At 30.0% G+C, this 14,232-nt stretch overlaps 2 protein-coding genes across 4 annotated transcripts; both read right to left on the minus strand.

Moving 5' to 3' along the window:
• Positions 1–1,271: 1,271 nt before the first annotated feature.
• LOC133830084 (probable calcium-binding protein CML31) lies at positions 1,272–2,323 on the minus strand. The gene has a single exon (XM_062259994.1). It carries the CDS (start codon positions 2,138–2,140, stop codon positions 1,709–1,711), a length of 432 nt encoding a protein of 143 aa, XP_062115978.1. The 5' UTR covers positions 2,141–2,323; the 3' UTR covers positions 1,272–1,708.
• Positions 2,324–2,501: 178 nt separating this feature from the next.
• LOC133830083 (F-box protein CPR1-like) lies at positions 2,502–13,203 on the minus strand. 3 transcript variants are annotated; one of them, XR_009891912.1, is made up of 4 exons: positions 11,897–13,203; positions 10,581–10,761; positions 2,952–3,219; positions 2,502–2,759 (listed from the first exon to the last, which is right to left on the minus strand). XR_009891912.1 is itself a non-coding variant. In XM_062259993.1 (2 exons), exon 1 carries the CDS (start codon positions 13,137–13,139, stop codon positions 11,946–11,948), a length of 1,194 nt encoding a protein of 397 aa, XP_062115977.1. In that variant the 5' UTR covers positions 13,140–13,203; the 3' UTR covers positions 10,436–10,761; positions 11,897–11,945. The 3 variants fall into 3 exon arrangements, 1 of the variants encoding a protein (XP_062115977.1); XR_009891911.1 differs by having other exon boundaries at positions 2,502–3,219; XM_062259993.1 differs by lacking the exons at positions 2,502–2,759; positions 2,952–3,219 and having other exon boundaries at positions 10,436–10,761.
• Positions 13,204–14,232: the final 1,029 nt, after the last annotated feature.

Consider the following 14,232-nt stretch of genomic DNA (forward strand, 5'->3'; position numbering starts at 1 on the left):
TAAGGATATTAAGAGATAATTAAAGAGGTCAAACGATCAATTTATCCTTACTTTAATTATGATCCGTTAATAGATGATTAAATTGTATGTAATGATTATATCAATTGATGTTTTATTACAAAATACTCAGTAAATGAATTGTCTATAATTGCAAGAGTGTTCAATCTCATATTTTTAGCGGAATAATATTGAGATTAATAAATAAGGTTATTATATTAAAGAATTTTAATTAATAATATAAATTTATTGAAGTTTGGAATTATAGGTCCATAGGTCCCCTAACTAGCTCTATCAACACTATTTAAGGTAAGAATTAAAACATTGTTAGAATTATGAAATGGCATATTTTGAAGAAAAATGTTCTTCGGGAAAATATGTAATAATATGATAATTTGGATTAATTAATTAATTATTAATTTATAAAAATATTTAATTAAATAATTATTTATTTATTTATTTTATGTATGATTTTTAAAATTATTTATAAAAATAATTAATTTTGAAATAATTATGTTTTCTTTATTTAGATGTGAAAGATAAATCTGATAATTAAATTGAATTTGAATTGGTTTAGATATTTATTCAAATGATTAATTATTAAATATAATTAATTATCTAATAAGATTGGTTATCAGTTATATACTTTATGAAATATCACTTTTGAATAAATAAATTATTAAATATAATTAATAAATAAAAAAGGTTAAGACACAATGTCTTGGGATTAACACGTGTCACATGCCATTCAGAGTGCATGACTATGTTGGCGTGTAAGTGAGTGCATGAGTCAATTTTGGCTGTTTTATTTATTTGAATATTATCTTAATAATTATACTATTTTAAATTTGATTTAATTTATTAATATAAATAATAAGTTAGAAAAAGTATTGTATTATTTTTCTAAAAACTATTCCAAGACGTGATGTGCGGAGAATTTGCTAATTATAAAAAACACTCATAATTTTTACGTAGTCACACATATTTTGAGGTGTAAAGAACAATTCTGAAGATCTTGGTTTGAGAATCTGTCAAAACTTTTGGATTTGATGTTTGTTTAATTATACGAGAAGTAAACAAAATCACTTGATAGGCTCCAACTAGTAGGTTGCTTCTCCTTCTATGTATGTTTGAATTAATGCATGTATCTTAATTAATCTGTTATTTAAAAGTTGTTTTAAATAAAATAAAATTTTGTTATTCCCTGGCTCACCAAGTGCGGTGATCTGTTACCAACAGCCACCCAAGGGTAGGTATTCCTCTGGATTTCAACATTCATAATACAATTCTCATATTTATTTATTCTCTTACATATAAATCATCTATTAAATTTCTCACCAAACATTACAATTATAAGCTAACTAATAGCAAATTTCATACTGTCAAGAGCAGCTCTCATTTTTGCTAGTTTCTAGTTGCAATTTTCTACATTTGAGAGCAGCTCTATCATTTGATCTTCATACGTACACTTTGCTCATCTTTTACGTGCTCTTCAAGAACATTTTTCTCATCCTCCTTATTGACTTTACATATTTCTAAATCTTTATCCATCATTTTGTGGATAAAGCTAGTCAAGTGCATTTTCCCAATCCCTTATTCTATAAGTTGCTCCATAACAAAATGAAAATAATAAATATGAGTATTGTATTAATATACAGACATACAAAAAATAAAAAATAAATTGTAACAACAATAAAATGATGACAAAATCTCACTGCATCATAATCCTGAACTCATCAAAGCTAAGAACACCATCCCCATTCAAATCAAAATAATTGATCATAGCTTTGCACTCATCAATGGACTTGGACTCTCCCAATCTACTAAGCATCATCTTCAAACTTTTGGGTGTTATAAAGCCAATTCCCTCCATATCATAAATCCCAAAAGCTCTTCTCAAGTCTTCCAACTTCTCCTCCTCACCGTCAGTGGATTCCATCAAATGAACAAGATCATCCAATCCCAAGAAGCCATCTCCATCCAAATCCAAGGATTCCACAGCCTCTTCTGCCTCTTTAAGTGGAAGCTCTTCTCCAACCACTACGCCAAGCCGATTCCTTAGCTCCGAGGGTGATATTTTTCCATCACCGTTCTCGTCGAAGTATTGGAGAACATGTTCCATCTCTAAATACAATTTGCTCATCTTACAAATAATCTATATATTTATATGTATAGACTAGCTAGTACGTACGTAGTAGTGATATATACAAAGAATTGAGATGTAGATTCAAATGGGTTTTGTGGAAAACATTATAACAAATGAGAGTTATATATGTGTGTGGTTTTATTTACACCGTCTATGTTGCTGGGCAGAAGTTGCTGAGAGTTTTCTGAGAAAATTAGCAAAGAGAGAGAAAGAAAGAAGAATCAATTATATGTAATGGCGTGGCTTATAGGCTGTTGTACTTTTATACGGTCACGGATGATGGGAAAAATAATGAAAATTTACGGCTGGTACACGTAGTTGTTTTCAAATGCACACGAAATATGATTGGTTATAAGTGGGCCGACACGACTGAGAAATGCAAATTGACTTTGGACTTTTGAAAAAATGTTGTTATGTGTCACTTTAAATTTTTTATTTTTTTTTTTAAAAGAGAATACAGATATCAACCAAACTTAAACAGGAAAAGCATATCCTCCAGCAAAACTGAGACAGCCATTGGAGGAACTCCTCCATTCTAAAAGCCAGAAGTTTTACAACTCTACTAGTAGTTCTAGGACTGAATCTTATACCCTTGAGGCCAACTTCAGATGCCTCCCTGCAGATATCAGCAACCATCAAATCAAATGTCTCACTTTCCTCGTATGGTCTATTTAGCATTGCACAGCCATACTACAATATGATTCCACCATACACCTCTCTAGAGCTAGAGATTTTACCAGTCCAATTCCATGTTTAATGGCTATCAATTCAGCAAGAAGAGGGGAGAAGGGTCTTTCAACCAATGTACCTTGAGATGCTACTACATTGCCAAGATGATTTCTCACCACAGTCCCAGTACTACAGCAGCCATTAGATACATCCATCGCAGCATCAACATTAACCAAAAGCTCATTCACATCAGGTGGCTTCCATTTCTGAGGTGGGCGAGGTCCACGACTTCTAACACCGTTATTCATTTCCCAAAAATCAGAAAAGTACCCCGCTGTCCACTCCAATATTGCCCCCCTTTGAGGAACAAATTTCTGATGAATACCACAGTTTCTCACATAGCAGGCCTGCCAAGCAAGAGTAACAAAATATTCAAATCTGTCAATAGGTAAGACTCTAGCAATACGAACCAGAAAAGCAGTAGGATCTTCATTGGAGATTCTCTTAATCACAGCTTTAAATCCTCCCTCCTTCCATAGTCTCTTTATAGCATAACATCCCCAAATAGCATGATACCAATTCTCCATTCCGTGTGTGTCACTTTAAATTTAAGGTGCTTAATATTAATCCTAAGATTAGTTAGTAATATCACAATATATTTATTAAATTAATATCCACGAAACACGATATTAAATTACAGAATAATAATATGTTTAATTGTGGTGTTCGACACTAGTACCACTTTTCAACATTTCTCCACTTAAAAAAGGACATGCAATGGCAATGCATAATAGTCAATTACTTGAACAGTATAATAGTAAGGAGGCACACATGGTAATTGGGTCATTCATAACTTGACTAGTGATAAGGAAACTTTCTATCCCAGTTTCCTTCATCAACGCCAAAATGACATAATATACATGCATGCACATTGTAAAATTATTTTATATTTTAATATTATTGTAAATTATTAATAGAATGATGGAGTTAGGAAAATATAAAATAGGAATATTTGCGTTAAACATAATTATTTACCTAATGTAATATTTAATTATCCACACAAAAAAATTTGACAAGAAAAATAATCAGTTGTTAAAATATAGTATTTAAATACTTAATTTATTTGTTGCGGCAAAAATATCAAAAATTGTTAAAATATAATATTTAAGTACTCTTTTTTTTTTGCCTGCAAAAATATCCAAATTTGCTAAAATGTAGTATTTAAATACTCAATTTTTTTGCAGCGAAAATACCAAAAGTTGCACAGTTAAAAAAAATCATTAAAAATATATAAAAATATATTTAAAAAAACCTAAATTAATTCTAAAATTAAAGAATAGTTAATGAAAATAGTAAATAAATATTTTTTAAATTATATTTATGTTTTTTAATAGTATTTTTATTATTGATTTTTCTTTTAACTATTTTCAATCAAAATATTTTTGTATTAAATAAACTATTTTTTTAATTTTAGAATTGATTTACGTTATTTTTGTACATTGCTATATAATTTTAATGATTTTTATAACTTAAAATATATTTGTATTAATTTTTTGATAGTTAAATTGTAATGTTTTAGCAACTTTGAGTATTTAAATGCTATATTGAGGAAATAAAAATAAAATACATTTAGTATTTCTCAATTAGGAGAGGTACATTGTCTTTAGATGTGTGTAAGATCGAAATATTTTGGGTTGATAATATTTTTCAATATTTGATTTATTTTAAGAATAAAGCGAAATAATTAGAGGAAATTACATAAAATATGATATTTTTCAATTTTTTACAAAAATATGGGAGTTTAACTTTTCCCAAAATATATGGTTTTTTTTTTAAGTTAATTACATGGATTAATTTTTTCCATAGTATGAATATAAAATAATGTCATATCTTTAAAGTCAAACAATTTTTTGCACGCGTGTGAAATTTGACTGTTTGAACATTGTTTTCAGCAACGTAAATTAATCAGAATTTCTTGAATATTTGTGGGATATTTTAAATGAATACATCTATCATAAAAAAAAATCGGATTATAACTATCCACGCAGCCGAAACCAAATTTTGTCAATACCGTAATTGCCTATATATATTGTATGTTTTTGACATGTTTATATTATATTTTAATTTTTTGTTTAATATTATGTTTGGCCTTAATATGTTCATAATTGTTTTTTTACCCTATGTATTCTTTTTTCTAATTTTTTTAGAACCACTTTTTTTCTTGATTTTTATTATTGTTCATATTCTTTTTTTCTAATTTTTTTAGAATCATTTATTTTTATTTTTTTAATGTACGTATTATTATTGTTATATTATATAATTGTTTTGTTTTATATTTTAATTTTATTTTTGGTCGTATTGTCTTTAATTTTTTTTACCGTACACAGTATTTTTTTCCAATTTTTTTAAAATCATTTTTTAAAACTTTTTTGTGCTATACATTATTTTTTTAGGTTTGGGTTAGGTATTTGTTTTTTTATCTTTTATATTTTCCTTTCATTTACTTTTTTTCTTTTATTCCTTCATCTTTTCTTTATCTTTTATTATTTTTAATGCCTTTGGGAGTAGAAACAACTAAGTTGGAGAGGTTGCTTTGTCCTTCAATGGGTTAATTAGGTATTCTAGTAATATAGATATAGTTTTAGCTCTTTATAATGATGTGAAGATGAAATTGTACGAGCTTTACAAGATTGCTACTCAATGACCTTGCTTGAATCCCCCAACCAATGGTGCTGAAATTTTTGCAAGACCGAAATGGCTAAATATCATCAACTCTTATGAAGCATGAATGTACACCTTTAATACATAGATTAATCAAAAGATTATACAGAGGCCTCTTGATGGAAAATCGATTTTTGCACTATGTAATGAACTCTTTTAAATGTTAAGCTAAGGACCAATATTTTGTTTGGTATATGTACAATTTCCTTTAGGTAGAGAGATCAGCTAATGAGTTCCAAGCTTACAATGAGTCTATGGGATGTTATCTAGTTATGTAGCTAGGATGTATAAGACTAAATTTAAGTATGTGGTAACCAATTACCATAACATAGGTAACTAGTTACCCCTAAGATTAGGGGTGCTCGGGATCTAAACTAATTACTCCAAACCAATCTAAACCAATTCAATTACAAAAAAATTGAATACCCAATTATATTTGGATTGGATCGGATCGGATGATGGATGACAAAGTAAAAATCTAATTAGGAATCAATCAAATCCAACATTTATTAAATATTTTATATATATATATATAATGAAATATAAATATATTTAATTATGTTAGTTTTCATTGGCTATCATTTAGTAGATGTTATTATTATTGTTGTTTTAATGTCATGATAGCACTTTGGAGATGTTATTGTTGTTTTCATGCTATGTTAGCACTTTAGTTATTGGTTTGAGACTTATTAGTTTTAAATTTTAATAGTTGTATTGTAAACTTAATATTTCAGTTGTAAACCCAACATGTTGATGACTTAATGTAGTAATTTTTAAGTCTTAATGTATTATTATTACTAACTATTGTTTAGTTTTTTTTATGTTTTTTAATTTGTTCATCTCTTTAATATTAAAATTAAGGATAAAGTATAAAATAACAAATCCAATCCAATTACAATTGAATTGGATTTTGAGGCCAAATTGGATTTGGATACTCATTTCCAATATCCAACAATTAATTGGATTGGACTGGTTAACGGTAAAAATGTTGGATCGGATTGGATCGGATGAGTACCCTTATCTAAGATAGTTACAAAGTTATCTTGATAGTAATTGGTGTTGAGATTGGTTAAATATAAATGTTAAGTAGGGTTACACAAGGTATGTGTAATACACTTAATGATTTTCACTTAAGTTGAAGTGAAAATATAAGTTTTTGTTGTAGGCATTAATAATTGAGGTTTATGGGTCCAAAGTAAGACAATGAGGTTTTTGAGCTTACCCGAAAAGTTTAGAATCATTTGGAGGTAATTAAATGTAATTTTGGGCATCCTAGGTAGTGGGGAGGTGACATGTTGCAACCCAGGTGGTGGTGATATGTTGCCACAAGGCTTAAAACCTAAACCAAGACAGAGGACATGTGACATGTCACCTGTTTCAAGATTTAGATTTCGTTTTTTTGGCTCCAAGATGGTGTGTTTAAAAGCTCTAATCTTATTAGTTAGACTTAATGATGGTGCCTACACTATAAAATAGATCATTTAGAATGGTAAAGTCTTGATCACACTTTTCAACTCTCTCTTTAACCTCTATCTATCTCTCTAGCTCTCAAAGATCATCAGTTTATTCCAAGAAATTCATCAAGAAAGTGATTGTCTTGTTAATTTCAAATGTTTGTTCAATTCCAATTCCATTTCCTCTCAGAAAAAGCCTTAAACATCAATGGTGGGCTAGGAAATAAAGAATTTGGATAGTGATACTCATTGTGTACAAGTCTTATGGTGTTTTTTTCCCAACCTCGAATTTACAAGTGATGTTCTTTTTCTCGTCATAAATTGGATTTCATTTTACGGTTTGCACTTGCTTTCTTCCTGGATTTTCGGATCTCTATTTTGTAAGTTTCATCCCTAATCTATCTAGATAGGTGGTATAAGTTTGCTCTCCCCCAACAACTGGTTACTTATAATATAAATAATTGGTTACCCCTAAGATCATAACGAGTTGTCGTGATAGTAATTGGTTACTTATAATGATTGTAATTGATTACTTATAATACAGGTAACTGATTGCTCCTAAGATGATAAGTTACTTTAATGGGAACATCTTAATTTGGAAAAAAAATATGAGATAAAAATGTACATTATAATCCATCACGTAGCTATTTAATCTAACATTAAAAAGAAAAAGAATAATTTGAAGAAAAAAAACAATGTAAAAAGAAAATGCTAAAAAAAATTTAATTTGATTTTTATATATAGTAGAAAAAACTGTGAAAAAAGTACAATAATGAATGATAATAAATTATAAAATAATTATATAATATTAAAATATATATGAAATAAAAAAGAATAAAATGAAGGACAAAAATAAAGAAAAAATAAAATAGAAGGAGAAAAGAATAAGTAGAAAAACGATGAAAGAAAAGAGAAGAAAAAACTGAAGGAAAAGGAGGAAAAATATGAAGAAAAAAAAAGGGCAAGAAAATGGAAAAAATATAAAAAAAAACAAAATGGAAGAAAAAGGAAAATAAAAAAGGTAGGAAATAAAATTATCATCAAAATCAAATAAAACATAACTAACATTAAAAACATGACATAATTATATTATTTTGCAAATTTATGGGAAAAAATCCCATATATATCAACTTCCAAGTAAAAAATAAATAAAAAGATGAAAAAGTTAAATACTCATATTTTTGTAAAAGTACTTAAAAAAAGCCATAAATATGAAGAAAAAAAAACCTATGGTGCCAATACCATTTGATACAACATCCTACGAGTGATTAAATTTGTTAACTTAATTATTTAAATTAAATTATGTGAGGCTTTGATATTAAATTTAAGGGAATTGACTCATTTGGTTACCCTGTGTTTTTGTAAAATATCATTTTGGTACCATTTTTTTTTAATAATGCTTATGTAGTACTCTATATTTTAAAATTATATATTTTTTATACCTTAGACTCAAATTTAATAAATAAAATTTTAACAATATGACCATATTGCTATCAATTATATGTAATTTAACAATTAAATATGAATTTGGAACTCATATAATTGATAATAGTTTGATTAAATTAACAAAATTTAATTTATTAAATTTTAGTGTAGAGTACCAAATATATACGATTTCAATATATAAAGTACCAAATATGTCCAATTTAAAAATACAAGGTGCCAAATATGTCCAATATAAATATACAGGGTACCAAATAAATATTATTGTAAATACAAGGTATCAAAACTATACTTTATAAAAATACATGGTACCAAATAGTCACTTACCCTAAATTTAATAAGGGGTAGGTAACTATTTGGTACTCTAGGTTTTTGTAAAGTATCATTTTGGTAACATCTGTTTACAATAATGCTTATTTGATACTTTGTATTTTGAAATTGTATATATTTGATACCCTATATTTTAAAATAGTACATATCTGACACCCTAAACTCAAATTTAATTAATAAAATTGTACCAGATTAATCAAACTGCTCTCAATTATATAAGTTCCAAATTCAAATTTAATTACATATAACTTATGGCAGTTTGGATTCGATCATATTGATAAAATTTTATTTATCAAATCTCAGTCTAGAGTACCCAATATGTATGATTTTAAAATACAAAGTAAGCATTATTGAAAAATAGGGTACCAAAATAATACTTTACAAAAACACAAATAACAAATGAGTAAATTATCTTTAATAAATTATAAAACACTACGTTAATTGGTATTGGACACCATATGGTTCCCCATAACAATATTCAACTTTTTATTTCCACCTATATACACCTCATTCCATTTTCTTCTAATTGAGTCCTATTTTCCTTTCATTTTTCTCAACTTTTTGTAAAACATTAATTTTTTTTACAATATATAAAAATTGAGAATGAGTTGTGTTTTTTTCGCCCCAATAATTATTTCTCTTGTGGACAATTTTTTTTTTCATTTTTAAGTCTTGTTATCAATCTGTTTACAGCTCTAGAAGTAGAGAAAGTAAAGGGGAGCCTATGAGTTTTGGCTTCATGACAAGGGTGTTACAAAAAGGAAAATGATGAGCAGAAGAAATATTGCAGGAAAGAAGAACATTCTTGACTACGGGAACAACAAGATGACCTTGCCATAGATGCCAAACATGCGAGTTAGGAGTACGAGCAAGAAACACTAGTGGGGAGTGGAATGAACAGCAGAAAACTCAGAAGATGGTAATTGGACTTGTTAAAAACCTCGATCAAGTCCTCCATGGAGCAGGATTTACTTTGAAACCTAATGCTTAACACAATGACATTGATGAGATTATGAGAGATAGTAGAAGTATGAAGAACATGTTTAAGTGTTAAGGGAGTAGGGTGTGTAGGTAAAGAGACATGGCCAATATGAGTGTAGTAAGAGTCTTACCATCCCCAACTAAATATGATCAAATACCAAGATAAGGAGAAGCAGAATCCATGGAAGACAGGTCCGGGGTAAAGTGATTGGTAGCTCCAGAATCCATAAACCACGTAGGGTCATAGAGAGATGAGCCACTGACTTGCAGACCAGCCATCGCACTTGAAAGAGCAGCATCAGAAAGGGTTGATAGTCTAGGTTACTTCGGTGGGTATCAGACATCGGCAATATGAGCCAATTTGCCACAAATTTGGCACTGGGACCGAGTACCAGAAGGTAAAGTTGAGAGAGAAAGAATCCAGGGTTGTTGTGGAGAATAAAGAGATTTTCCAAGAAGTCCAGGCTGGGGAGAGGTGGAAAAGTATGGTTTCTGGGCTGTATTAGAATGGGTAAAAGGGGAGGGAGAAGGAGCAGAGGAAAATTTTGAGAAAGTGAGGTTTGTTTCGGTTTTGATTGAAATGAGCAAGATTAGCTTGAAGGAGTTGAACCCAGTCATGGGTGCTGTGTCTTTCCAATCGAAAATCATAACTCATGAGAAGGCTATGAACTTCTTCAAGGGATGGCTTGTCGGAATGAGTAATAATAGAGGTCACAAATGCATCATATTGACGGTTGAAAGGTAGATAAAATGGTCCTAAGAAGAAATTGCCTCACCAATAGCTGCAAGATGGTTATAAATACCTTTGAACTTTTAAAGATAATCAAGAGTAGACATACCCGCTTTCCAAATAGTCTGAAGAGAAGTGCGTAGCTCAAAGATACGAGCCATGGTGCTAGCAGAATAGATCTGAGAAAGGGCATCCCAAATGTCCTTGGCAATAGAGTATTCCGCAATCTGAGTAAGCATGCCTTCAGTCAAGGAAGCATAGATTCAGCTCATGAGAAGCCAGTTGTAGCACTGCCAAACAGTATAATCAAGATTAACGGTTGTTTGAAAGTCATCGGGAAACGTGGGGGACAAGGTTTAGAGCCATCAAGAAACTCATCCAAGCCATGGGCAACAACAACATTAAGGAGTTGATTATGCCAAATGAGAAAATTAGTGTGGTCAAGTTTGGGTAAGAGAGGGAATAAAAGGAAATGAAGAAGAAGAGCCACCAATCACTATATTACAAATACAAATTACAATTAAGTGAAATTAGCAGTGCGTGGCTTATCATATCCTGTATAAGAATTTACGTACATAACTACAGTTCTTACATTATTTTAAGTAAATATTTCACAGTTTAATTAGTATTGATTATATTAATTACTTAAAAAAAATATCACAAGCCAAGATTACATATAAACATAAAAATAAGAAAAATATAAAGTATTTAATGTGAAAATATAAAGTATAAACTCCTCTAAAAAAATACATAATTTGGAAGAAAAAAAACAAAGGAGACATGAAGGCAGTCTTGTGAATTCAAGTAAGCATTTTCTATTCTTCTAGTATTAGAAGAGAATTCAGAGGAGAGAAGGTGGCAATATTATCCAAATAAATGATATGAAAGAAGTGAAATAAGATTTCACAAGTGAAATTGAGACTAAAGTGTCTCTCTCCCATATATAATTGAAACTTTCAGGATGAAAAAAAAACAACTGGCATAACATACAAAGAGCTTGGAAACTAAAAAACAACATGCTCACAAACCTGGGAAACTTATAAACACAAATCAACCATTCTATAAATAATGAGTACACTTTTGAGAGACAGTCATTAAAAAACTGAGAGAGTGAAGACCATTTAAAGTAGCCCAAGGTGCTGGCTACATTAGGAGCTTAACCAAAGAATTATGCTCATGCTATGGGGCATCCAAAGAATCAGAAATGGCTGTCCAAAAAAGCATTAGCAACCAACAAGTGTCATCAATAGTATCATACTTATAGCTTCATTGCAGAATTTGCAGACAACATTACAAATTTGGTTTTAGTACTCCGGATTTAGGAGGGAACCGAACCAAGCAGCAGTGCAGCTAACTATCAAGCTTTCAAACATATATAAATTGGTCAAGTAAGTGAACAGTCTTTACATTATAAAAACATCTCACCTGTTATACTGTTGAAACATCACCCAAAAAGGAGAGAAGCAATGATCCATCAATCACAGGCCACAAAATTCTCACCCTTTTCACTTAAAAAAATACTCTCAACATATGTAGTGAAGTCTGACACACCAAACCTTCGACACATATTTTCAAGCCTCTTACTCTTAGTATCATACCAACACCAATATCCAGTTTCAATGCAAGAAATTACAAGAATACCGTTGCTCAAAAAACTTACTGGAGTGCAGATAGGATGTCGGCCAACCCAATTCGGAAGAAGACTAAGTAAATTGACAGACAAGTATTTGAACCAAGATTCCGAGTCACCATATTTCTTCATCACCCAGACCTCAACTACTTGGACCTCATCGAAAGTGAAAAAAGAAAGACACCCAGAAAAGTTAGCTAGCTTTTTAACATGAGATCCTTCTACAATTTGAGGTGACTTTATAAGCTTAAAATTCTCCATACGTAGACCAAAAGCAACTATCCCTAAAGATAACTGGTCATGATAAAGTGAATTTCTATAGCAAATCTTCCAATGAATGGCCTCATTAACAACAATGGAGCAACTCAGAGAAGTATAAATAATTATGTCAGAAGTATATGGTTCAAAATCTGAAAATATGTCAGGCATTGCCATTGTTTTCCATGAATTGCTTCTCAAACTATAAATCCCAACTTGGTTACCCGCTTTAAACAAATTATGAGTGCCAATAACACCTTTCTCGACTGGACATGAGACCATTACCACTTTGAAATCAGTGGTGAAGGGGTCATAGCCGAGCCCAAGTACAGAATGATTAAGCTCCGAATGAGGAGAAAATGACAGCGTTTTAGACACCTTAATGGTGGGGTTCCATAAATAAACCTTTTTATTCCTCAAGTCGTAAAGGCCTAATATACCATTATCACTGCCCATAAACAATAACAGAGGTGGGCGACGCCTCTTAAATTTGGGAAATTTTTGCGAAGAAATCTCAGCAAAATTTTCCCAATTACAAGTCGACAATGTGTAATTGAACCTTCTAACCTTTTTCTGAAGAAAAACTACACAAGGTAGTTGACGCTTGAGGTGGAGATGGATGAAATCCCAGTTCCGTATTAGGGAGAGCCAAGATTTAGAGACGCACTCGCACCGTTTAAGAGATTTGGCATCGAGTCTTGAAAGAATGTCCCCAAGAAAAGCCCAAGGGATATTGTGAATCGCTCCTTTTTCTTCTTCGTTTTCTGGTTTTTCCTCCATTGGGAGCTGAAATTGAGGATCAGAGACAGAGGGTGAGATTTTATTTTACAATCACATTTCTTTTTTTTTGGATTTAAAGAAACTTGACTAATGAGTCAGTTGACTTTTTGCAAAGGTTCTCTCCTTTTCTTTTCCCACCAATAGAAATTTTTTTAGTTTATATCAGCTTAGGCCCAAATCTTTAACAAAAGTTTCACTTAAGTCCTTTATTTTGTATTACTTAAATTTCACATAAGTCTTTTTTTTTATGTTAGAAAAATGATAATATAAAATATGGACAGGAATGAGATTCATGACCTAGTTAATTACAAACATATTTATTGGGTCTTAAATTGTTTTCTAAAGAATATTCTAAAAATTATTTTCCAATATAAATGACTGATATGATACATATATAGTAAATTTAGAGACTTAAGTGATACAAAATAAAATTTGATAACTTAAGTGATACATTTCAAAATAATTGGAGGACCTCTGCTGATATAAACCCATTTTTTTCACCATTTTAAAGATTAATTTTTCAATTTTACTTACTATAATTTAGATGTACACATTTATTTTTAATATTAAGAAAATGAAAATTATGAGACATTAAAATAATTATAAAATAGAGTAATGATGGCTAAAATACCTAATGCTTCCAAAATATTATACTTTTATACAAAATTTTTATTTTTAGACGTAAATATACCCAAAATTTTTAAAATATTACAATTTTATACCTAATCTAAGCTATGTTTCGCAATTTGAGTTTTGATCATTTATAAAAGATTATGGATAAAAATGTAATATTTTAAAAATATTGTGTATATTTACCAAAAAAATGACTGATTATAAAGTTACAACATTTTGAAAACAGTATTGTTATCCAAAAAGCAAGTGCGGATGACGTGGCAAATATTTTTAACACGTGGCTGACACCTGGCAGAGGTTTTGTTTGACCATCGATCAGGGATGTTCCCCTGACACGTCATTTGAGTTTTATATACGACCAGACTGCTCGTATAATCCGTATATTTATGAGTAATCTTGTACAGTTGTAATCATATCCGAGATTATTTTCGTTTATACCTAATTATCCGATTAATTAGGT

The sequence above is a fragment of the Humulus lupulus genome, chromosome 4 (assembly GCF_963169125.1).
Source record: "Humulus lupulus chromosome 4, drHumLupu1.1, whole genome shotgun sequence".
In the NCBI taxonomy this organism is placed as follows: domain Eukaryota; kingdom Viridiplantae; phylum Streptophyta; class Magnoliopsida; order Rosales; family Cannabaceae; genus Humulus; species Humulus lupulus.

Coding starts and splice junctions, on each gene's coding strand:
- LOC133830084 (XM_062259994.1), bottom strand. CDS start 2,140: ATGAGCAAATTGTATTTAGAGATGGAACATGTTCTCCAATACTTCGAC.
- LOC133830083 (XM_062259993.1), bottom strand. CDS start 13,139: ATGGAGGAAAAACCAGAAAACGAAGAAGAAAAAGGAGCGATTCACAAT.